General features: G+C 44.9%; 1 protein-coding gene across 9 annotated transcripts; it reads right to left on the bottom strand.

Annotated features, from left to right (window-relative positions):
* Window positions 1-471: 471 nt before the first annotated feature.
* Window positions 472-23,298, bottom strand: PHF11 (PHD finger protein 11). Of its 9 annotated transcripts, none has more exons than XM_039716648.1 (12): window positions 23,164-23,298; window positions 18,848-18,963; window positions 17,831-17,966; window positions 16,078-16,185; window positions 15,198-15,331; window positions 12,476-12,522; window positions 8,938-8,996; window positions 8,484-8,550; window positions 6,555-6,677; window positions 5,267-5,338; window positions 2,178-2,235; window positions 472-1,408 (listed from the first exon to the last, which is right to left on the bottom strand). In XM_039716648.1, exons 3-12 carry the CDS (start codon window positions 17,936-17,938, stop codon window positions 1,348-1,350), a joined length of 837 nt encoding a protein of 278 aa, XP_039572582.1. In that variant the 5' UTR covers window positions 17,939-17,966; window positions 18,848-18,963; window positions 23,164-23,298; the 3' UTR covers window positions 472-1,347. The 9 variants fall into 9 exon arrangements, with proteins under 9 accessions (XP_039572582.1, XP_039572577.1, XP_039572576.1 ...); XM_039716643.1 differs by lacking the exon at window positions 2,178-2,235 and adding an exon at window positions 22,195-22,274 and having other exon boundaries at window positions 23,164-23,267; XM_039716642.1 differs by lacking the exons at window positions 2,178-2,235; window positions 23,164-23,298 and adding exons at window positions 22,195-22,274; window positions 22,435-22,574.
* Between the last annotated feature and the right edge of the window lie 999 nt (window positions 23,299-24,297).

Raw genomic sequence — 24,297 nt, 5'->3', positions numbered from 1 at the left:
TATGTATGGACCATCCTTTTCATTCTTACTGTGTTTAATAACAGAGCTTGTCAATGCATTTTTGGTTTAGGTGGGTTTTTTCAGGCTGAGTGGCCCTCAACTCCTGGCCTTGGGCAGTAAACTGGTGATGTTTCTAGGCCCAGAAGGGCAGCAGACAAACTCTGTAAGCAATTAAAATTACTATTATTTTGTTGAATCAGGCACACCACCTAGTTCAAGAGCTTGTTTTGAATGCTGTCATTCTGTGCTTATCAATCACCACTTTCCTACAGAACAAGCTCAAGTGAGGAATTCCAAGTGGTCATGGAGAGAGGACAGCTGTTGTAACAGGATGTCACATGTGTCACACCAAGTGGTGTTTGCCAGTGCTCTGCCTGTCCCTCAGCAAAAGCAGGGACTGACAGCATTCCCCCCTCTTGGCTGTGTCCTGTGCAGCAGCTTAGGGATGGGGAGCACAACTCCACACACAGCTCCTTTAAAAAGTGTTTTATTTTATTAGCCTGTTGTGGCTAAACAATGCTTTTCTGTATTCAAACAATATTTTAAAGACAAAACACATGAAAGTTGAACCCTTCCTTAATGGAGAAAGGAAGATCCAGTCACTGTTTTGCTCTATTTGACAGTACTTGTGTTTACTATAATGCCCAACCCTTTCTGGTCTGCCTGCAAACGCTGCTTTTCCACTGCCATTGCAGCAGAAACAGTACACCTCGACCAGTCAATAAAGAATAATTTGGCTTTTTAAATGAAGCTCCTGTTTGTAAGTCAGAAGGCTTCTTTAAGTGCAAGTTCTGCTCATTTATCTTTTTTGGGAAAGCCAAGGCAGCACTGTGCTCCTTCAACCATCACTGTCTGGACACAGACAGCGAGGCAGCTACTGCTCAGCCAGGAGAGGGCTCCCACAGTTCAAGTGAATTTAGCAACTGTTCTGTGGCAGCTGAACACTCCCCTGGCTTTGAGAAAAAAGTCTTCCCTCGAGGGTTCTGTTGAGTTTTTGTAAAAGCTATATTTAGTTAATAACAGGCATTTATGTTCCATTGTGCAATATAAATGGAAGTTTATAGTGGAACCAGGAAAAATCTGAAGATGAAAATTTGAAAACTTGAAGAACTTAAAATTATTGCAGCAGTGAGGTATAAAAATTAGTGTAACACCACGTTCTTGCCTCATTCAGCCCTCATCTTGGGGCTGGGGCATTGGGCACTGACCAGACTGGTCTATGGTTTTTAGCATTAGAAAATCCTAACAACTGCACCATCACAGAGAGGTTATTCAGACACCGTACTGGATGTACTGGCCATGTTCTCTGGAGTAGGAAGGATGATTTCTTTTAAGTCCTGCAGTACCTCAATCTTGTGGTCCAGTCTTTTTCTGCTTTCCAGAAGTTTCTGGATTTTTTCTTCTGTTCCTATTATGAAAAAGGGATAAAAAGCTTTTATTATTAAGGAAAAAAAGGTTTTTATTATTATATAGAAGTATTACTAATATAAAACACATTACATAGTCATTAACTGCAGAGCTACCACTGCCTGGTTTAACCTACAATAAAACCTCTCCCTTTCTGCAGCAATGTCTGTAACCCACCACCCTGCACTCCTGATGCCTCACAAAGCATTAACTGCAGAGCTACCACTGCCTGGTTTAACCTACAATAAAACCTCTGCCTTTCTGCAGAGGTTTTGCACTGCACTCCTGATGCCTCACAAACAGCTGAACTCTGGGTCTGCTGAGAGCCTGGCTGGCTTGGCTGGTGTGTCAGGGAAAGCACAGAGCAGCAATCATGTACTCTGCCATCCAGCTATAAAAGTGCTAGTTTTGAGATTCAATTTAAAACATCTCAGCATATGTAAAAATTACTAGTTTAGCTACTACTCCCCTGTGTTAACTGGCATATGAGCTTTAAAGATTCTGTTTTCAGAGCCCATTTGTGTGAGGATTCCCCCAACAATGCTGCATGTCAAATCTTTAAAGATACCATATCTAAATTACACTCCTAAAGCAAATTTACAAGCCTGGTGGATTTTAGCCAACAAGAAAATTAAACATAAAAACAGATGGTTTGGACAACTGCATTCAATAACTTGATTCTCAAAACCACAAGTCAATACCATTTATTCTCCTGCTTCTGGCAAAATCATTATTGACAGTATCCTGATAGGATTAACCAAGTTGTTTACCTTATTTGCAAAGCCCTGCTTGACTGCATTTCTGCTTCCCTCTGCTCCTTCCATTTCCCTAATGTTAAAGATTATTGAAGTCAGTGAGAGCTAAGTAGGGAACCTTACCAGTATTCAGAAGCATTACCACAACCTTACAGTGTTAATCACAAGTTTTAAATGAAGCACCTGCTTTGTTCAGTTAGCAGGACACACAGAGGTGTTGGTGACCTCTGAGCAGCAGGGCTTGTCTGTCAAATCAAACTACTTTATCAGTGTGTGAGAATGTTGAGAGTTCAGATTCTAGTAATAAGACATTTTGCACAAACTGAGTGTATTTTTCTTCTTTTGGAGAAGATGTTGAAGGATGTCTCCAAAGTTCCAGTGAGTAGAGTGCAGAAATTCTCTCCAGATGTTTACCCTATGCCGTTCAGAATAAGAGAGCCTTAACTGATTTGAAAAAAAGAAAAAGGAAGGAAAGCACTTTGGCCTTTTGCCTCCCTGCTGCTTCTTCCTCTGTAGTGAGAAAACACAGCACCTGCTTCCTGTGGGTGGACATGGAAGGTGATGGACACGGACATGTTTGTAAATACATGACCCCAAGCTGGGTGTGGGTGTTGAACGTGGGCAGCCAGAGCACTGCTGCCCATGGGAAATTCTGGCAGCGGTCACTGAAGAGGGACCTGGTGCCCCAGCCTAGCTCTGACTGGAGAGAAGGAGACGCCCCTTCCAACTGCACTCAGGTGACACATACCTGAAGAAGGTGGACATGTACAAGTGGAACCAGGGGAAAAAACCCTCTTAAGAGAGTATCTGGATATGAATTAATGATCAGAAATTAACAAAGCAGCTCAGCTGGTTAGAGCATGGTGCTAATAGTGCCAATGGTTATAGGTTCAATCCCCATCATCCCACTTACTTAAGAGTTGGACTCAGTGATCCTTGCGGGTCCCTTCCAACTCAGAACACTCTGTGATCCTGTGGATTCAGCATCTGGGAGAGCCACAGATGGAACACCCACAGCTCAGTTTCTCTTCTGTCAAAAGGATGCAGCAGGAACAGAAGGAGCCCAGAGAAAGATGTGAGTGATGGGAATGACTGGCCTACAGAAATGCTTCCACAGGAAGACAGGTAAAAGATTGGGAACCTTCCACGTCATAGAGGAAATGAGCTGAAGGGAAAGAAAATGTATTTCTGTAAAGTCAGGAATGGCCTGAGGGGTGTGGACCTGGAATGACTGCCCCAAGTGCTATGGGGCTCTCAGTGAAGGAACTGCACAACAGTTTTAAAATCAAATATCATGGCCTTTGTCTCCACAACCTTTATCTGAATTGCAGAATTTGCTGCTACAAACACCCTGAAAACAGACGCTGTCAAGGAGCTCAAAAGCTTCTGGCCAGACTGCTGACCAGCACAGAGGAGAGGGAATCTGATGGAGGCATCCCTGCCCAAGCAGGATGCACAACAGAACTGAAAACTAAATAGTCACTTTCCCTTGGAGGAGAGGAAAAGAACCTCCAACCTAGAAATCTGAAACTGCTGCTGAGGCAACAGCACATCCTGTGTGGAAGGTTTTACATGCAGTTGAGTTTGCAGTAGAGCTGCACACTGCAAAAGGAGTGTGGATCCCTGTATATAAAAAGGGATTTTAAAAAGCCCTTTCACCAGTTACAGTTCAGAGTAGCCTTGCTGTGCTGGCACGTAAGGCTTTAGAACAAGATTTGCATGATGATTTAAGAAGTGACAAAAAGAGTGAATTTAAAGCATGGCAGATGACCTAAAATCATCAGCTTGAAACACAGTATTTATACCAGTCCTACTTTATGTAGTCCTTGACTCAGTATGTCACCACAGAGCTGGCTAGGGCTTGTAAGAGATTATGACAACAGTAACAATAAACAAAAAAGGGAAGGAAAAAAAAAAGCAGCTGGTGATTTGCTTTCCTCTCTATGGTTTCACTTGTAATTAACATGGTTTTCTTTTCTTTCTCACTGCTTCATTTTAAGCTCCTCTTGAATCAGTTTTGGAACCAACCTCATTATTACTGACCTTGAAATTAAAAGGTCTCAGAAAAGAAGATTGTGTGGTACAGGAAGAATTGAGCTGCTTGAGTTGTGTGGATTTGGAGAGGGGACAACTAATACCCATGAGAATCACATGGTTGTGTGCAGGCAGGTGCCAATATCAAGAGATTTTCCTGTAAGCTGAGAAGAGGGTGAAATAATTGATGCAGCAGTGAAAGAAACAAGTGTGATCCAAGGTTGTGTGACATGAGGAATTCTGAGCAGAGATGTTTTAATGTCCTAGGATGGGGCACTGGTGGAACCTTGTGTCAGACAGCTGCAACTGCTGAAAAAGGAATTTCAGTGCAAGAACAGGAGACTGAAGGGAGGAGCCTGGCTTTTTCAGTCAAGTGAAGGGGAAACAGCAAACATCATCTTCACACACCAAACCTCAACATTAGCTAATTAAAACCCTTTTCACCAGAATAAATTAAAGCAAAAGTTAGAACAACTGTTGGAGAGGGAAATGGGAAGCATGAGACTTGCCTATCTGAAAAACAGTTTCAGCCTTGTTGCTTCAAACAGCTGGGAATCCAAGCCCTACAGTTTCCTTCCACACTGGTGCTCCCAAGTAACTGTTCCTGCCTTTGTTTACATTTACTCTGAGCATTCTCAATTGCCCCCCAGTCCAGGTGAGTTCTGCTGGCCTTTGGCTGCTGTGTTTCAGTGGAAAGCACTACTCTGACCAGCATGTGTCAGCCAGCAGCAGAGCTGTAACACTGGCAAACTGCTGAAGGGGGGCTGTGGAGAAGGAACCCAAATAAGCTGCAGGAGAGTGGAGTTCCCCTGGGGTGGAGATCCTTTGGCCTTTTAAAGCTGTGGAACTGTGAGTTGCTCCCTCCTTCAGGCAGCCAGCCCCATCTGATATACTGTATTTCTAAAGATTCAGCTAGCCATGGCTTTTATTCAACTGTTTATATAACACTGAGAAAAAAAAGTTCCTTGGAATTTTGATTTTAAATGATTGTTCTATCAAAATTCTCATTAGAATAACTTCAATGCCAAACTCCAGACCAGCTGCTCCTCTGACAGCTTTTCTGCACATACCTGAATAAATATTTGTGAGTATATTTTCAAACAGTCCACAGTCAAACAGTGCCATCACTGTCTCTTCATACTCTGGGGAAAGAGATAATTTGATGTGATACTACTGAGTAAAGGTTTACAGAGCCCTACATTAGAAGTACCACAAAACAGTAATTACTTATTTTCCATCACACTAACTGCTCAAGGTTTTAAGATGTCTTCCTTCTCATATAATCTATATTGAGAAAAAAGGATCAAGTTGGCAATTCTTTCTTTTCAGTTTCATACAGAAGATTATTCCTTTTTGGATCTGCACCACATGAACAGTGCATTTAAAGAAGGGCAATATACTTAAGTCATATTTCACTTCAGTGTGCCAGGACTGTGTGATGGCAGAGCTGACTGCACCAACTCCTCCTGACCCAGCAGGTGTGGGGCTGAGCTATCCCTGTTTGCTGTTAAGAAACATCCAAGAATTACAGCTCAATTTCACACCTGAGGCTTCTGCTGAAGCAAAATACAGAACACTCGCAGAGTTCAACTGACACACAAGCTACTCATGAAGAAAGATTTTCCAGGTAGGATATTTCACTTCCCGTGCATGTGCTTCAGTTACCTTGCATAAAATACCTTCTTTATGCTTATGCAAAGGTATTACTCCTAACTTTACAAAACTGAGGGGAAAATTGGAGAGGAAAGTTCGAAATTTTCTTTAACTCTGTTGTGAACAAAGCAACATTAGATTGGAATTCTTTAAAAACAAAGTACCTCATACAAGGTGATAAAACCATAAAACAGACACAACAGACAGTACACTTGTAACAGATCATCCAAAGCCTTAAAATGTAGATACTTAGGGATTTTCACTCAGAAGAGAGTGCTGATATTAACAGACAGCTGGTACCTCTGTGAAGCTGCAAGAGCAACAGAGACTTATGACTTAAATAAAACCTGGCTCTCTTCAGGACCTCTCTGTTCCCCAGTTCCTGGGAGGACAGGCTGGACTGAACCTTCCTGTGCTTATGCCAACATGTAAAAAGGTGGCTTCAAAAATTCAAGTCAGAAGGTCTCACTAGAGATGCTGAGTTGGCAGCTCTTACATAATTTTGAGAAGTTCCTTGGAACTTTGACTGTTAAATGGTCATTCAAAAGGCAAGGTCATCCTCAACCTCCTGCACAGCTGCAGAAATAAGGACTGAGTTATTTAGCACCATGGTATTCTCAGGAAGGTGGCCCAGGGCCAAGGGATTCAGATGTGCACCTCTACTCTGACAGCAGAGTCCCTGCCATGGGTCCCCCTGAAACATACCTGTTTCTGAAGTGTTGTCATTCATCAGTTTTTCCTGAGCCAGGTGAAGTGTGTCCAGCATTTCTTCAAAGATGTCATCCAGAAGCCCAGCTTGTTTGCACTTCCTAACGAAGTCTATTCGAACTGTTAAAACACAAAAGCGTTCTCATACAGAAGTGATCTGTAAAGTGGGCTTTGCTCCCTCTCTTCAGAAAGTAAAATTTAAGCCAAAGCCTTTCCACCAGGAACAAACAGTTTTGCAGATCTCTGGCTCCTCCAGCCACCCACACAGCCCTTTCCAGTAGGAACAAAAAAGTAGCCAGGCAAACGTAAGCACAGTGCTGGGTGTCAAATTCCCTAAGCTCTAGATTTGGCTTCGTTCATCACAAGCAAACAGCTCCACAGCTCTAAATGTGCCATTCCTAAAGCTCAAGATACCCCCTAGTGATTTGTTTTGCTTGCAGTTTCACCAATCCATTGGACCACACCATGGACTGAACAGGCTAAAGCACAGAAAACAGTGCAATAAATGAATCAGTATTAGATTTGGTAAAAATTGAGACTACTTTTACTCCAGGCAACTAAACTTTTTTATTACAGCCCATTTTATATACCTACTTTGTCAGATTTGGATTGATAGAGAAATAACCATTTTTTCTTTATCCCTGAGCAGCAGGTCAGGGACAAGTTTTAGTAAGATCAATGCAGTGGGCTGTTCAAAAGCAAAAAGCCATTGGACAGCTCACAAAAGTCTGCCAGTCTCTGTTAAAAACAAAGTTATATTTTACTGGAGACATTTGTGAGGAAAGAAATGCCTTCTCACTTACATGAGATGCTCTATGAGTATTCCAGGATTCTTTATAGGTTTTCTGTTCTTTATAGTGGTAATGAAACTCAGAAAAGACCACTAGGCAGCCACCTGCAATACCATGCCCATACATTAAGCATATCCATAGTGAGGTGAATAATCACCACATTCCAAACTTCCAAGTGCCAGCAGAATCCCGACAAGCAACAGCAGCAGGAGCTTCAGGGTAATACGAAAACTGCAGCACTGAAGGATAGCTCCTGTGATCCATCTCACTGTTGTAACACCATATGTATGCAGTGAAAGCCTGTACTGTGTAAGCACCCTGTGTACAGCCAGGCTTCCAAAGGCAGGATGTGCTGCCCCCTCCTCAGAGCACCTCCCTGTTAACGCCTCCCAGGGTTCCCATTTTGGATTTATCTGTTCTGATACGGAGGAACAGTGTCAGGCAGAGGCAGCCTGTCTGCAGGAGACAGAGCTGAACAGCCAGCCAGAGTGGGGCATTCCCATCTGAATGTCCCACCAGCTCACACCACAGCAAGTCTCACTCAGCCAAACCACAGGCATTTGTTTGCTGCACAGTTATTAAAACATTCTGCAAATCAGACTTCTGCTGCCACACCAGAGCACAGAGAGCCACCTGTCTCAGGAGAATCGTAAAAATACATCTGCTGCACAGAATTTGCTACCAGCCATCTCCAAGCTCTGCACTTCAACATAACAGATCATAGTGCCTCCTAGCTGCTCCATAAATTTGTTACCAAATGTCCAAAATATCAGAATAAGGCTCCTTAACACTGAAGTTAAAGGGAGCATCCTTTCTTCAGGCCCAAGGCCCTGCAGGGAATGCTCCTAACCTTATGTGGACACCTTGGTTCTACATTAAGTGTGTTGCTTATATACACTCCCTACAGACATATTACAATTTATCCATTCTCATAAATCCCACCCCATGCTCCCAGAGAATAAGTCCTTTGTTCCATCTACCACTGCATTCTTGATCCACATATCTTCTTTGTGTCTTGCCACTGTCCTTGTGGGAGGAGCAGTGTTCACATGCCTTGTTTCTCTGCTAAAAGTATCAAGGCATGTGAATTCAGTAAAAACTGAATTAACCCTTCTGGTATCAAAGTGAGTCTCACCTTTATGCCTGTTGTTTTTCCTTTTTACTATTCGTAAACTGTTTTCTTCTGCTGTCTCTTCTGTACTCTGTAAGAAAATCAAAACAATATATTTTTACATCATGCTGACATTTACTGCTGTTGTCATTATCATACTTGTGTCTTAGCAGAAAGATAAAAAGCAGTCCACATTTCTGTGAACAGTCAGCTTCTCTGAATGGCTAACAATATTCCTCTGCAGACATTGTATTGTGAAAATGGAAGCAAAAACTGCTTCAAAGCAAAAATGCTTTAAGAAAAGCCAGGCACCTGGGGCACCACCTTCCTTAACCACTGCATTTGCAAATAGCAGAGAAGTTAACAAATGCCTACTGGGAACTCCCAAGACTCTTTCTGAACATTGTCAGAATACTTTGATAAGTAAATCCTTTGCTGTAGCACGTGTGGGTCCCCTGTTTCAGTAATTCAGAATTACCATTTCTTCTGTGATGGTGGGAGATGCCAGTGTACGTCTTCTTTTCTTTTTAGGTGCACCTAGGAATCAATAAACAAAGTAACAAAAGTGACAACCTCAGACTGACCATCACACATTATATAAATTCCTTCTTTTCCCAAAAAGCTAAGGAAGTGAGGCTCTTTGAGTGGCAAGGCTCATGTTTCATCTTCCCCAAAAACATGACATTTCAGCAGAATTCACACTGTTTCCATTAAGGAAAATTGCAAGCATCAACCAACCATAAGGAAAAAGTGCAAATCATTATAGCATTTCAGGCTATCACTTAACCTTTTCAACTCAGTAGATTTTTAATTGTGGCAGAGTGAACTTATTCCTCCTGGCAGCAGCACCACCTCTAGGTGTTAAAAAACTGTTTGGTTTCTTTTCCAAACAATTCTTACATATGTTAATACACCCTCAAACCTAAGACTACATAAAGAATTACTTAAGTGTCTCAAAGACATACAAATGGCATTAGGTTTTTCATCAACATAAGGACCCTCCCAGAAAACCTCCAGAAGCCATTTGACTTGTCAGTTTAATATTATTTATGCTACAAAGTGTTTGTAGTGATGTGGTACAAGATCTCTGAAAAATTATCTCTGCTTTCACTGAGTCCTTTCCATCAGCATGCACCAGACTCTTGCCAACATCACAACTGGCAGCTTTTGGAAACAGCTACAGTATCACAAGCAGAGAAAGAGAAAGATAGCTCTGGCAAGGAAGACATGGCAGGAGCAGAGAAAGGCAGAGAAGAGTGCAACCACCCACCAAAACCTGAGTGTTTAGTGTACAATGGGGTTATACTTCCCCTTCCCTGTTTAATTCTAGAACCTCTGGGCAGCACTTAGTAAGGCCTTTCCTGTTAGAAATCATCCTATCAAGAGGAATGAGGAGCCACTGTTGTACATGTAGGCTGTGGAAACAAGTTTGGGCTTTGGGCACTGGTGCTGTACATTTGCATTTTTCATGGGCTGAAAGGAAATTGGTCTCTCACTTCATCCAAACCAAACCTGTAATGCCAAATTTGGGGCAGTGTGGGAGATGCTGCTGCAGGCACAAAGTGTTCCTTGCTGTCCAGCATGGTATTTTTGACACACGATGGGATTTCCTGAGCTCTCCCAGATATCTGCTGTAAGGATGCCTTATACAAGAGGAACACAGTCTGAAGAGCAGCCCAACTCCTCCTGCCCTGCACAGCTGGCTGCTCTCCTGCATTTGTCAGCCTTTACTCTGTCCACCCCCAACTCTTCCAGTTAAACAAAGGTTGGAGGCTGTTTCCAAGTCCAAGCTGCTCTCACATCCTTGCTGCACAGAGCTGCAAGGAGAGTTCTTGGCCCATAAGGCACCTTATCCCTTTCCAATCACACAGCAGAGCCCTGACATTCCAGCACAAGAATATTGTATGAACCAAGAATAAGGGGATTTTCCTTGACTCCATTTTCTCCAAACTATGAAGCAGGAGACACTGGGCTTGGGGAACCAAATGTCTTCTACTCAACTCTCCATTTGCTCCCCAGGGAACAGTTACTCTCAGGTGAGAGAAGCTCATTCAGGAGGCAGGGTAGACACTGCCAGCAGAATCCATTTACCCCTCATAAACAGAAGCTCTCTAAATTAAGTGTGTTGGAGGAATTCCTACAGGAGAAAACTCTCTTCCCAGGGAACATTGCAAATGCAGCATTTGAAGACACAAAACCCATCCGGTATCTAAAGGGGACTACAAGAATACCAGAAAATGACTTTGTACCAGAGCATGTAGTGACAGGACAAAGATGGTTGGCTTCAGACTGAAAGACAGCAGGCTTAGCTTAGATATAAAGAAATGCTTTACTGTGAGGCTGGTGACTCTCTAGAACAGTTTGTCCAGAGAAGTTATGGATGCCCTGTCTCTGGAAATGTTCAAGGCCAGGCTGCATGGGGATTTGAGAATCTGGTCTAGTGGAAGGTGTGTCTGCCCAAGGTAAAGAGGCTGGAACTATCAGATAATCTTCAAAGTTCCTTCCAACCCAAATCATTCTGTGATTTAACCTTGTAAGACTTGAGTACTCCTGATGAACAAAGTGGTCTAGAGAGCTGCCTGAATATTTCTGGTACTGGAAACAAAGCAATCCTGGGCCTGTCCAGTACTTGTACAGGGGATCACCTGGGGCCCTGGGCAGCCCCAACAGACACTGACAGCCATTAGATCCCAGAAATCAAAATGATTTTGAAAAGGGAAAAGAGGTCAGGATTCAGAACTATGGATAAGTAAAAAGCAAAGCTACTAAGTAAACTGAGAAGATGCATTTGGTTAGTGAATCACAACGATATCAGATACTAAACAGACTATGTCTGGCTAAAAAGTGAGGCGGTGGGGTTAGAAATTAATTTAGGGTAGAAATTAATTTTTGAGTTAGGATAGCTGTTTTAGACGATGTATGTTGCTCAACCTGCTTAGCTTGTAACTTGCTGTGCTTTGCAAAGGCCTGAAGAGCAGACAAAGGAATGCAGGGATCCTGATAAGAAGAGCTCATTTCCCCAAACAAGATGGAAGGAATGTGAGGCCTCTTGGAGATAAGAGGCTCCTCAGACCCTGCAGCTAGCTTCAGAGAGATCCCACATGTCCTGGTGCTGAATAAATACAGACCTACCTTACAAGTTTTACAAGTTGTGGAGTCTTTCCACAAAACCCCAGCCCTCATGAATAAAAGTTTAAATAATAATCACCTAACCTATTCCTTAAGTGTCATCAGGGTGGAGCAAGACTCTGTCAAGAAGACAGGCCAAAGTTTGCTAGCCTTCAGTGGGAGCACACCACGGTCAGCACAAGTGCTTACAGTTCAACTGAGCTCAAATTCAAAGTGAAGGCCAGTCTAGGAGCCACTTCACTGTGAGCAGAGTTCTGTGCATTAGGCTAACAAAGTCCAGCTTTGGCTGGGATTTCCAAATACCTCTGAATCAGAAAGGACCAGGACTGCCAAATGAAGCTGCATTTCTGCAGCACAGGAAGAAATCCTTAAAGAGGGGTTGTACAACCCTCTTGTTACACTTAAAAAGCTCTTTGGGATCCTTCAGAATGAAAGGCCCTATTTTAAAAACTACTGCAGTGAATAGAGAAGATGCAAATGTGAATGTCTGCATAACCACAGATAAAATCCCAAGGTGACCTCTCCTGCAACAGCCTTTTCCTGGTTAATCTAGTGCAAACTTGTGTGTGGCTCTCCTGTCTCACAGTCCTTGGGCCTACTTCGTAAAGAAGGGTAAGAATGATTCCGTGAAGGATTGGGTCCATTGCGGTTTAAGTCAGTTTTCAAGGAGATTTGGGGAGGATTAAATTTTAACTTTTCCCACTTCAAAAAACCTTCACGACTTTTTTCTGCACTCATGTGGATCTCAGACAAACCACTCCTGCAAGATTAGAAATCTACCACTCAATATGAAGGTGGTAATATTTATCTTGTTCTTACGAGTTACTGACTGTAGGATGCAAACTTTTAAAACAAATGAAATCAATGAAGTCATTAAAGAAACTCACCATAGTGATTGGTCCTATTCCCTGGGTCATGTTTTGGGCAGAACACTCTAAAATTTAAGTTCAATTTCAAGAAAAAGAGAAGAATTATTAATAAATAGTGCAAGCTGAGTTATGCTGACCTATTTTAACAGATATTTTTCCCTCTTTCCACCAAACATAAACTGAAAGACAGTTCAGAAAAACCAGGATTTTTGTTCAGCACTACCCCATCAAAAACCACCTGCTTTAAAGTCCTGTGCATGCACAACCTTGTATCTGTACTCCCAGAGCCACAGTGCACTCTCAGCCCACCCTGCTGGGGCGTGCCCGCTGTTCAGGCCCTGAGGCAGACACATTTCATGTGGCAATCACCGTGTCAGAGTCACTGAATGAGATTAACGCTCCCAAGGTGAAGCCTCAGTCCTGGCACTGCTCCCTCACAGCAGCTCTGCCCCACGCAGGCCAGGAGCCTCCTCAGACACATCTGCCAGTGCCACCTTCCATTCCTCAGCCCTGCAGGACACTGGCAGTGCCACATGGGACCACCACACACAGCACCAGGCACCCACCTGCCTGGAGATCTCTGTGCCCCTCCCTCCCACTGCCCTGTGCTCATGGAATGGCCCCCAAATCCTGAGTATGTGGGGGAACCCTGTGTGAGGTCCAGTAGCTTAAAGCTGCTCAGTCCATTCGTTACTCAAAGACTTCAGGAATATGTGAAATGGGAATAATTTCAGTGGTTCTAGGAGAGCAATGTGAATTCCTTGGAAGAGGCAAAATGAAACAAATTTATCTGAAAATATTCCTTAACTTTTGGATACAATAATGTGCAGAGAACATGAACCAACTTTTACAATATGCCGTTCTTACAGAAGGATCCCAAGTCACTTTTTAAGCAAAAATGCCTTGTCAGGAGCATGGCTTAGCTTATCTCTTCCTTACAAATCTACTTGCTAAGACTTCTGCAATTTTTAAAGGGAACTGCATTTACTAGGGTATTTTCTAATTACTGTCATTCTTTTAACAAAAACAGAAGAACTGCCCTTAGAAATGCAGACTGTTGGCTTGATGAGGAACTTCTTTTGCATGAAATGCATCTTGAAGCACAAAAATCAGATTTAGGTATGCCTAACAATGTAATCAGAAAGCTATATACTGGACACACCTTATTTACACCCCTGAATTTCTAATACTGCCCTTTGGAAAATGTTATTTTAATTCTAGTCTTTCACAGTTAAAACCAACTCATCCTAAGCACAAGAACATCTTACAAAGTACAGACAGTATATTTTACTACTCAGGCCCACTTCATTTGGAAGCACTTCCCTACTATCATTTTTGCTGTGCAAATTGCATTTATTTCTCCACCTCTAAGTGGTGTAAGCACACTGGCCACTTCCACAGCACCATATGATTTCTCTTTTTATTCTGCTCCATTTGTTTTGATGATCACTACCCATCATCACAACGATGGCAACTCAGAATTTAAAGCCACCAGCTCTGCCTCTCTCGAAGGAATTCTCTTTTCAGCATGTTCTGTTTCACCATGAAAACGTGCAGGGGCTGTCAATCCACATCCACTGTTTTTCAAGTGTACTCTCCAATAATTTCAGCTAGCTACAATTTTTGTGCTTTATTTACACCACTGCTACTGTGCAAAAATCTTTAGGTTCAAATCCTTGAAAGCTGTCCTAGTATCCTTCTCTACTTCAGTCCTTTCCCAGTTCTTCAATACAGGTTGCTACAGCCTAGTTTCCTAGGCTATCAGTCTCACACAGAGACTTAAAGCATTTTTAAGGGTCCGTCTTCCAAACTTCCAAGGTCACTAGCTCCAAAATGCCACCAAACCAAACTGTATATGCAAGCACTTCTTTACAGCCGTCAGTCTCACTTGTTTTTTAACATCTTGAGTTCAGTCTTCTTGAGCCTGAGTTATCCTTTCTAAAGCTGTAAGCTTTAAAAAGGATAAAGCAGTAAGATGAAAGCCATCTATACTGTGATCATAGAAAGTTTCCATCTTCCCAGTTCCATCTTTCATGAGCTTTGCAGAGTCACAAAGATTTTACAGCTCCCATCCTCCCTGCACAGCTGGGCTTACAGCCTTGCACAGATGCATTCATTTGAGACAGAGAGCACTGTGAACCAGCCAGGAGTACACGTCTCTTGACACAAAAGGACTCATCTTCCACCCCTACCAAGGACTGCACTAGTCTACCCCTATCTGAAACAATTAGTGATTAGATGATCCCCAAATTAATCTAAGTCTAACATGACCTGTGTCCTCTCTGGCCTTGCACAGAAATGAGCATCAGGGCTTTTATGCACCTCAGACTTTACTATAACTTCAGCATTTCAAAAGGTCCCTGAAGCCCCAATTTTTCAACCCCTTCATCTGCATCCTCCAAACAATTTGTTTCATCTGTCAATGGCAATGCAGGCACCCCAAGGGCAGTGGACAGCAGGACTAGCATGATCAGGACAGAAAATTTACTTAGAAGCCATTCAATCATGTTATTGCTAGCAACATAATTGACATACAAGGCCTTTGGTGGGAATCAAAGTTCTTTGCTAGCAAGGGGAGGGAAAATTCCCTGAATTTTACTAATGTGAGCAGACCTAGAAGTGCTATAACCTGCTCTGTGCTCAGACCACATTTACTGGAGCTTCTGAACCAACAAAAAAATTTAGAATCTCATTGACATCAATAAAAGTCTTGGTTCCTGAAGATTGGCTAGAGAGTCACCTGTAGACGCCGTTGACCTCGTCGGTCTCCACGGCCGCGTCGTCGCAGAGCGCGCAGAAGAAGTGGTAGCTCCTGCGGCACGCGCGCTCCTCGCAGCCCACCGTGGCCCCCTTCTTGCGGCAGAAGTTGCACACCTGCAACAGGAGGGGGTCACCAGGTAAGTGTCACAGGCAGCTACTCCAAATCCTGCCAGACAGCACAAATGCTGTTCTCTGTGGGAATATCCAGTACTCCGTTGCAAGTCACCTCTGTGTAATTCGTCAGGCAAATTCATTCCTGCAAACGCCTACCCTGGTCATTGCTGCAGCCACCTTTTTGCTATCTTACCTCTATTTCATACTGATAAATTTATAAAATGACACAAAGAGCCACATGAGGGCACTGAGCAACTTTCCCAAGTTATTTCAACATTAATTGGTGTTAATGTTTGTATTTATGTTTCCTTGGCTAACTTCATAATGAAAAGAGTTCCACCCAGGACATGGCGGAGGAGGGCAGTGCAAGACAAAGGCAGTCAAAAAACCCCCTCATTTAAATAATCTGATTTCTGCTAAACTCAGAATGTGTTCCCCTTTACAATTGTGGATTGCATTCTTTTGTTTCAGGCACTGGCTTCGTTCTTTACCAAATGCTCAGGAAACTTCGACTAAGGACACAAAGGCCAGAAAAAAACCCACCTGCATTTTAACACAGAATGAACTAAATCTCACCAAACCAAATATTAAATCAATTACTCCAGTGCTAAACCTGTAATTTCCCTAATCTTACTAGATCAGAAGGACCAGATACTTGAATGGGGTTTTTCAAATCACAGAACAGGCCAGACAACCTTCAATAGTATGAGACAGGACTAACTGCAGATTCAGAAACATTTCCTTACCAGCCGCTTTCCTCTCCTGAGCTCCTTTAACACTGATGACACATCAAACCTTATTTCCAGATTTTCTGGGTTATGATCTTCAGATTCCACAAATCCTGAGGAAAATAACTAAAGACAAATGAGACAGTTTTTAAGAAATAAGAATGACTCAGTCACCAGTGCTGAAAAGAGACAAAGAATACATCTTTTCTTCTTGTACTTTCCCTACCTAAGAAGTCTGATTTTTCTCTGTGTTAACAAGAGATTTCACCTACAAAGAACAAAGAGCTAAGCTTAAACATTTCTGCAGTCAAAAGAAGTTCCTTCTTTCACACAGGAGATTTCACAAACCTGAAGGCAAACTAAGAAAAGATAACAAGGTGAGAAAGTTAAGTTATTAAAAACATGAACAGAGAAAATGTGGAATTCCAGGGTGCCCAGAGTAAGGATGAGAAGATCTTCAGGCAACAGACCTCCACACCTTGGACATCTTATTATGTGCTCAGCTGCTCAGACCTGCAGCTGGATGCTACATTTCTCTGTAATACGATTTCCATACAGCCAATGCTGACAACAGCTGAGTGCAGGAAAAACCCAAAACATTGTACACATCCTGGGAGAAACCCACTAAAAATGCACACATGCACACTCGGGCCACTTTAATTCCCATAGGACTGCTGAGCCATGACAATGAGTGAGGAAGGGGAAGTTCTTGGCAAATATTTCCCAAGCATTACATGTAGCTAATTCCAAACAAAAGGGAGCTAACCTTTCATCAACTAGCAGGCACAGTCTGTCTGCTCAGAAGGTGATAGCTGACTGCAAAAAAACCCAAACAAGCCTAAGGCAGAGAAATGAGCAAAGTTTCTGGGAGGAGAAAGAAAGGAGAAAGAAGAAAAAACAGAGAGAGGGAGAGACAGAGAGGTTTTAACATTGGAGAAACATTAAGGCCATAATAAAACCTGTTTCAAACCAAACATCCAAGTGCCGTAAAACAACGCTGTTGTGAAACATTGTGATAAAAAATAGCCAACCAAAAAAGATATTGGAAAACTAAAGATGCAGACATAACAATTGTGAGAATAAGAAGGCTGGGACAGTGAGAGCCAGAAAGCTGCTCTAGCAGCAATCTCCTTTGCTAAACAGCTCTCAGCTATATTCTCTCTCTGCTGAAGGGAGAATACAACAGCTGTAATTGATTCTGCACTCCAAGAACCAGCTCCACCAACATTCCAGAATAAAGGGGAGGCAAGAAGAGTAGAAGGATAGCAACACACTTAAAGCTTCACAGATATTTTTATATAATCAACTTCTAATATTTTTATTCCTTATTTTAAATAAGGGACATGCTGGAAAGTTTTTTAAGCATCAAATGATATGGATATTTTCCTGCAAAGGTTTAAGCACACAACTTTGTGTGGTGTGAGAATCCTCATCCAAGAGGATGAGTCTCAATAGTGCCTCAAGAAGGCTATTCCTGTTGCTAGACCATATGTGGTTTTTGTGGTGTTTTCATGTCATTGCTCAGCAATAGACACATGAAAACATCACAAATCAACAGCTCCAGCTGTGCAGACACATCCTCTCCCACTGCAAAATCCCAGCCAAGCCCTGCTGCTTTTTGAGCTTTTCAATCTAATACAAACTTGCTGGTTTGAGTAACCAGCCATTCAATCCAGACATCATTGCAAAACTAAAAACAGATAAGCAGTGGAAACTTCCCCCTTTTCCCCTCTCCACTTCTCTTCAGTTCTGACCAGCTAAAGGCACTCACCAGACAGTCCTGATGAGCTGCAATATTTCTCTCTGTGGCGATGTACATGACAGAGCCAGCCTCCCCTTCTGAACAAAAGGCACATGTTGTTCTCACCATCTTCGCCATTATCCAGAAAGCACCTAGGGCAGGAAAACTGGGACAAAACACAAAGCAATTGACAACTTCCATAGGCCAAGCAGGACAGAGGAAAGCAGAGCCTGCCAACACCTGCCCTCTGAGTGCTCCTTCACCTACACCCCCTGACCCTTGGTGCTTTGCTCCTCCAGTAACAAACACCAGTAGAACAGGCAAAGCCTGCACTTGGCACAGCAGTGGGATGGAAACCAGATCCCAGGAGCTCCAGCAATTAAGCAGGAGAAAGAGTGGTTTATCTCCTCTTGGAAAGTCACTACCAAGTCATAAGGGATAATACAGGAGTTTTCAAGCTGGCTTGAAATATCTGCTCCAACAACAGATCCCAGAGCAGCCTGGCAAGTCATGCTCTAAGGTGTGAAACTGCTTTTATGTGGAGGAGGGCAATCCCTCATAGTGTTTTCTTAACCTACTGCTGCCATGTGTGAGTCTGCGAGTCAACAAAGGATGGAAAAACAGCTGCCCCCAAGCTTCACCAGTACATTCCAGGAGTTCACAGAAAACAAGGACGAAACAGTAATTGCTTGCTGTAAGAAAGATGTAGCAAAGTAGTGTGGAGAGATCTGCAAGTAAATTGGGGTACAAGAAAAAATCATAAGTGAGAGATTCAAACATGCTCTCTCAGCAAGGTGAAATGCTAACAAGGGGACAGAATTTTTCCTGAGCCCTGGGAATTGCCCCAGGACACTTGTTATCTTTTCCTGGCCATATCCACTCAAGTCTTAATTGTTCTTCACACAGTCTTTCTCCAGCAGCTGCAAAATTCTGAGGCCACCCACATACTTCACAAAAGCAGTCTAAGTGTTTCTGGACAAGCCTTTACACACATCCCCATCAGCAGGTTAGAGCATCACCCCATAACATCTGTAGCAGAAATTTTACTTGGTCTATGTTTGTTGTGCAAGTCCACCACAGAAATCTTCAACTTCCCACTCCTACAAGGTGTGGTACTCCAAACTATCCTCTGCTGGAGACGTCACCTCTGACAGCGTAAACACCTGTATGACAAAGGGGAAGAAAAACCTGCATTTACTTTCAAGAAATAGGAAGATCTGAAGTTAAATTATTCTAGTGAGAGGTAGTAAGGCCCAAGCACAAAACAGGCAGGAAATCTCACAGTCCAACAAATACAGAAACCTTTTTCTGGGTTTCAACACACAAACTGTTTTGTTAGCTCCCATTCCCCTTGCAGAAAACAGACTGGGTAGCCCCAGGTGAAAGCACCACCAGAGTAGAAGAGGATTTTTTATGTTTTTTCCCCCTCCTTGCTTACATTACCAACAATTTACTTGTAATCACAAGTCACTTTGCACACAGCTGGAGTTTTTTTTCCCTTTGTCCTTCCACGTCTTGTGAGCAAGGCAGGGTAGAAACTGATTTCAACACCCATCTATAACTGACCATCATACCACTTTCAGAACTTGAACAATAAATAAATACAATAGAAACAAACAGAAACACAAAGACATATTAGAACTACAATAGAAAAGAAAGAAATTCAAAAGAAGAATGAGATAGAGTTTGAATGGCCTAGAATACAGGAAAAGCTCTCTGCAAACCAATACCTGGAATCAATGCAGACACACAGTGCCTGCTCAGGCTTAAGTCAGAGGATCCAGCTCTAAGAATTTTTTAAGGAAGGGGCTAAACATGGACTCTACAGTCCCTGGTGTTCTTACAGGCTCCAGAGAAATCCTGATGCTGACGGAGAACACAAGACACTTGATCATGGTCAGCCTTGGGGTTACCCCAGCACCTCTCTAGGAATCCTGAAGCAGTGGAAGTCCAGCTCTTGGCCATTCCTCTGTGCAGAAGCAGCCAGCCTGCACCTCCAGCCCTGTTCAGCCCTGTATCCTGTCCCCCTGTGGTGGGTTGGCCGTGTCTGGATGCCAGGAACTCCCCCAGGCCACTCTATCACTCCCCTCCACAACTGGATGGGGAGAGAAAATATAGCAAAGGGTTCATGGGTTAAGGACAGAGAGAGATCCCTCACCAAATACCATCACAGGCAAAGCAGGCTCAGCTTGGGGATAATTAACTGAATTATGGATAATGAGAAGTAAAATAGATTTTAAAACCACTTGCCCTCATCCCTCCCTTCTTTCCAAACTCTACCTCCTTCCCCCAAGAGGCACTGGGAGATGGAGAATGGAGATTATGGTCAGTCCATCACTCTGTTCCTGCCACACACAGGGAGACTCCTTCCCCTGCTCCAGTGTGGGGTCCCTCCCAATGAAGACAGACCTCCACAAACATCTCCGTGAGTCCATCCCATGAACAACAGTTCTCCATGAACTGCTCCAACACAGGTCACTCTCCCATGGGGTGAAGTCCTTCAGGCACAGCCTGCTCCAGTGTTGGTTCCCCCAAGGGTCACAAGTCCTACCAGGAAGCCTGTTCCAGTGTGGGCTCCCTCTCCATGGGTCTGCAAGTCCCTGCCAGGACCCTGCTCCAGCATGGGCCTCCCACGGGGTCACAGCCTCTCTCAGGCACCCACCTCCTCCACAGGCTGTGGGTGGATCTCTGAATCCCCATGGACCTCCCTGGGCTGCAGGGACACCCTGCCTCACCATGGACTGCACCCAGGGCTGCAGGGGAATCCCAGCTCTGGCACCTGGAGCACCTCCTGCCCTCCTGCACTGACCTTGGTGTCTGCAGAACTGCTCCTCTCACATATTCCCACTCCACTCCTCTCTGCCCAATAACTTCTTTTCTTCCCTTCTAAATTATGTTACCACAGAGGTGCTACTGTCATTCCTGCTGGGCACAGCCTTGGGAGCAGAGGGTCAGTCCTGGAGCCGGCTGGCATTGGCTCTGCTGCACACGGGGGAAGCTTCCAGCAGCTTCTCACTGAAGCCACCCCTGCCACCCAAACCTGGCCACGCAAACCTGACACACCCCCACAGGAGCCTGTGCTCTCCCTGAGCCTTCTGCTAGAGCACTACCAGGAAGAGGATATGGAGCTGAACGGGGCACAGGAGCTGGCTGGCTGCTCCTACGCAAGAAGGGAGAGGCTAAGGGCAGGTTTCCAGTTTCACAGTTCAGTTACATTTCACCTGAACAACGCCTTGCTTCTGCAGGGCTCAAGCCTGCCACTCAGGGATTCCAGCTGAAACACTTGGATCTCTCTGCAAAGGCAAGAAATCCTTGCTCCACTCTTTCAGCAGTACTCATGACAGCATTGCTCTGTTACTATTTCTCCTGCTGTCTCTTTAAAGTCAAGGAATCTGAAACTATTTAGCTCTTTTTTGTACAGAAGCTGGTCTGCAGTTCTTTCCATCTTTGTCACTTCTATACTCTTCTGGCTACACTCAAAGAGGAGCCTACCACCTCCAAAAGGGTGGGCTACCATTTACACTGCAAAGCCACAACATCCCTCTGTATTTTCCTTCTTGCCTTAATAATTCTCACTGTTGCAATCACATTTTAGCCTGCTTCTGAGCGCAGAGCTGACACTTCCAGAGAACGACTGCTGCAAGCATAAAGCAGTGAAAAAACCATGAAGCTCAACAAGAAAGGGGGCCCACCAAAATCAGAGCAGACACAGCTGGGTGGTTTGTGCTGCCACGGGTCTGGAGAGGAACGTGAGGCAGCATGGGAGCTGTGTGGCCTTTTCCTTCCCTTGCTTACCAGGAAATGTTTTGCACCAGTTGCATGTCTGGGGTATTCCACGCAACGCGACCACAAACAATGGAAGGTACAAAAGTACCCTGCTTTGTACCTAACCAGAGGGGCAGAATTCAACACAGAAATCATAGGCACAGAACCACGGGTTTGTCCTCCTGGTCACCCCAGAAGGGACACCTTTCAGAGAGAGTCACATACTTGTCACAGAATCAGTTAGGTTGGGAAAGACCTCTGAGGTCATCGAGTCCAAACAGTGACCCAACACCACCACCCTGACAACCCCAGACCAGTATCACAGCTGCCCACATCTCCTCCTTAATGGCATCAGATTAAGTAGGGAGGGCATCAGTGTCATGCTTGTTTCTCTGCCACATCCATCATCTTCCACCATCAATGCAGGATTTTCACCTGCTGTTTTACAGTCAGTTCCTTGCTGTCCCAAAGTCCTTCTGCAACCCTTCGCTTCTGCTGTCACCACCACGGGGAACCCAGGGGGCCCAATTCAGCTGTGAGACCTGGGGGGCTTCTGCTGCTCCCCGCTCACGACAGGACAAATGACACAGCAAAAGAAGGCAGAGCAGCAGCTGAGAGAACAGTCACACCTGGACACTCCTCCTGTACCTCTGCCATTTCCTAGAAGGAGGGCTGCTGGTTTCGGTTCTTTAGTTTTTCACAACAGTGACTAAAGGGAAGAAGACAGGAAAGGAAACAGAAAGTAAGAAGGGAGAACAGTGCTTGCACCACTTTCAAATTCAGCAATCCTGCTGAAACATTACCAGTTTATCTACAGTATTTGCTCTCCAGACCCAGGTCTGAAAGCATTCTTGTATGTAAATATCCACCTTTTACACAGGAGGAGGCTAAGGCACAGAGTCTCTTAGTACATCCATAGGGGAGTAAGGAAAAGAACCCAATCCCCTGAATCCCAGCACACTGTTGAAACCCACTGCCGCAGCTCCTGCTCTGTTCCCCTCTTCCTTCCACCGCAGTACTGGATCTATGGAAGCAGGAAGCAAGAAAGGAATCACACGCCTGTTACCCCACACTCGCTGTGTCCCTCATTTGGGACGAGGGCTGGAGATTTCACAGCTGAACACGACCGACACTCAGCTCCCCCTTCTCCCCACGTCAGCACAGAACAGACACATCCAGATTTCTCAAGGAAGAAGAACGAACAAACAAAAGCTGTCTTTCTGATCCCCTCTCACTTGCGAGCATCTCCTTCCAACCCCGCCGTGGGCAGGGCACCTTCCGCTGGACGGGGCTGCTCAGAGCTCCATCCAGCCCGGCCCTGAACACCGCCACACACCAGACACCCACAGCTTCTCCGTGCCGGTGCCTCACCGCTCTCACCAGCAAAGAACTTCTTCCCGACACCCCTCGGGCCCCGGGAGTCCCTCACGGAGGTGCGGGTGCCGCCTCACGGAGGGGCCGGGGCCGCCTCACGGAGGGGCCGGGGCCGCCCAGCCCAGCCCCGGCCGGCTCCACTCAGTGGCACTGCGGGGGCAGCGGGACCGGCGCTGAGGCGGCTCCGCGCTCCCCCCGCCGCGCGTGCCCGCGGTGGTACTTACCGCCCGCTCGCGGCCCGGCTCGCGCGAGCCGACGCTCCCGCCGCCCCCTCCCCCGCCCTCAACTCTCCCGCGCGGAAGCGAGAGCGGCCGGCTGGGGCACGGAGCATGCGCGGTGGCGCCCGCCCATGCTCCGCCCCGTACATCCGCGCGTCGCTGATTGGCTGCGGCTCTCGAGCGGCTGGCGGGAAGGCGCGTCGAGGAGGCGCCCGTTACGTCCCACGGGAGGCGTGGCCGGACCCCCGCGGGCGGGCCGGGCTCCCGGGGCCGGTGCGCGGGTTCGAGACCCGCGGCAGGCACTGCCCGGGCCGCCGCCGGACTGCCACTTCCCGAGGGCTTTCACCGTGGGAAAGGCGGTATCCCGCATCCCTCCCTAGCCCCGTGCTCACTTGTCACAGAGTCACAGCACTGCTGCTCAACCTAAGCCTCCCGTCACTTGCTGCCAGGGGAAGATGCCTTCAGGCAGTTCTATAGAGGGGTAGTGTGAAAAGTGCATATTATCTGCCTCTACGCAGATAAGCCTCCCGTCACTTGCTGCCAGGGGAAGATGCCTTCAGGCAGTTCTACAAAGGGTAGTGTGAAAAGTGCATATTATCTGGCTCTGCGCAGGTATTTACTATATGTACTCTGTTGTATTGATTAGTAGTGCTGTATTAACATTTTAATAGGATGGTAAATGTAGTTTTGTAGTTAAAATAGAAACTATGTACGTGGGATATTTTTTTAAAGAGAGGAATGTGGTACTTGCAATGAGACAGCAGCCACAGGACACCTAAATTTTTCAAAGAAGAATTTATTGCTCCTTTATCAGAAGAAACTAACTTCTTCCTGCCTTGCTCAGCCCTGAAGATGCCATCAGGATGAAGAGGAAAAGCTGACACTGACCAGACGGAGTTCTTTGTTTGAATGGAATTTATGCATCATGTATGAGATGTATGAACATGCAACAGGCTGTTGCTTTGAAGGGTTAATCCTCTGTTAACGTGTGGAGTTTTTGGAGCTTATTTTGCCAAGAAAGAGATACCCGGACTGTCCATAACCAACAGGCTGTTGCTTTGAAGGGTTAATCCTCTGTTAACGTGTGTCCTTTTTTGGAGCTTATTTTGCCAAGAAAGAGGTACCCGGACTGTCCATAAT

This window comes from Passer montanus, unplaced genomic scaffold (assembly GCF_014805655.1).
Source record: "Passer montanus isolate IOZ18808 unplaced genomic scaffold, ASM1480565v1 scaffold36, whole genome shotgun sequence".
Lineage (NCBI taxonomy): Eukaryota > Metazoa > Chordata > Aves > Passeriformes > Passeridae > Passer > Passer montanus.
This window is presented reverse-complemented; position numbering and strand designations above follow the sequence as displayed.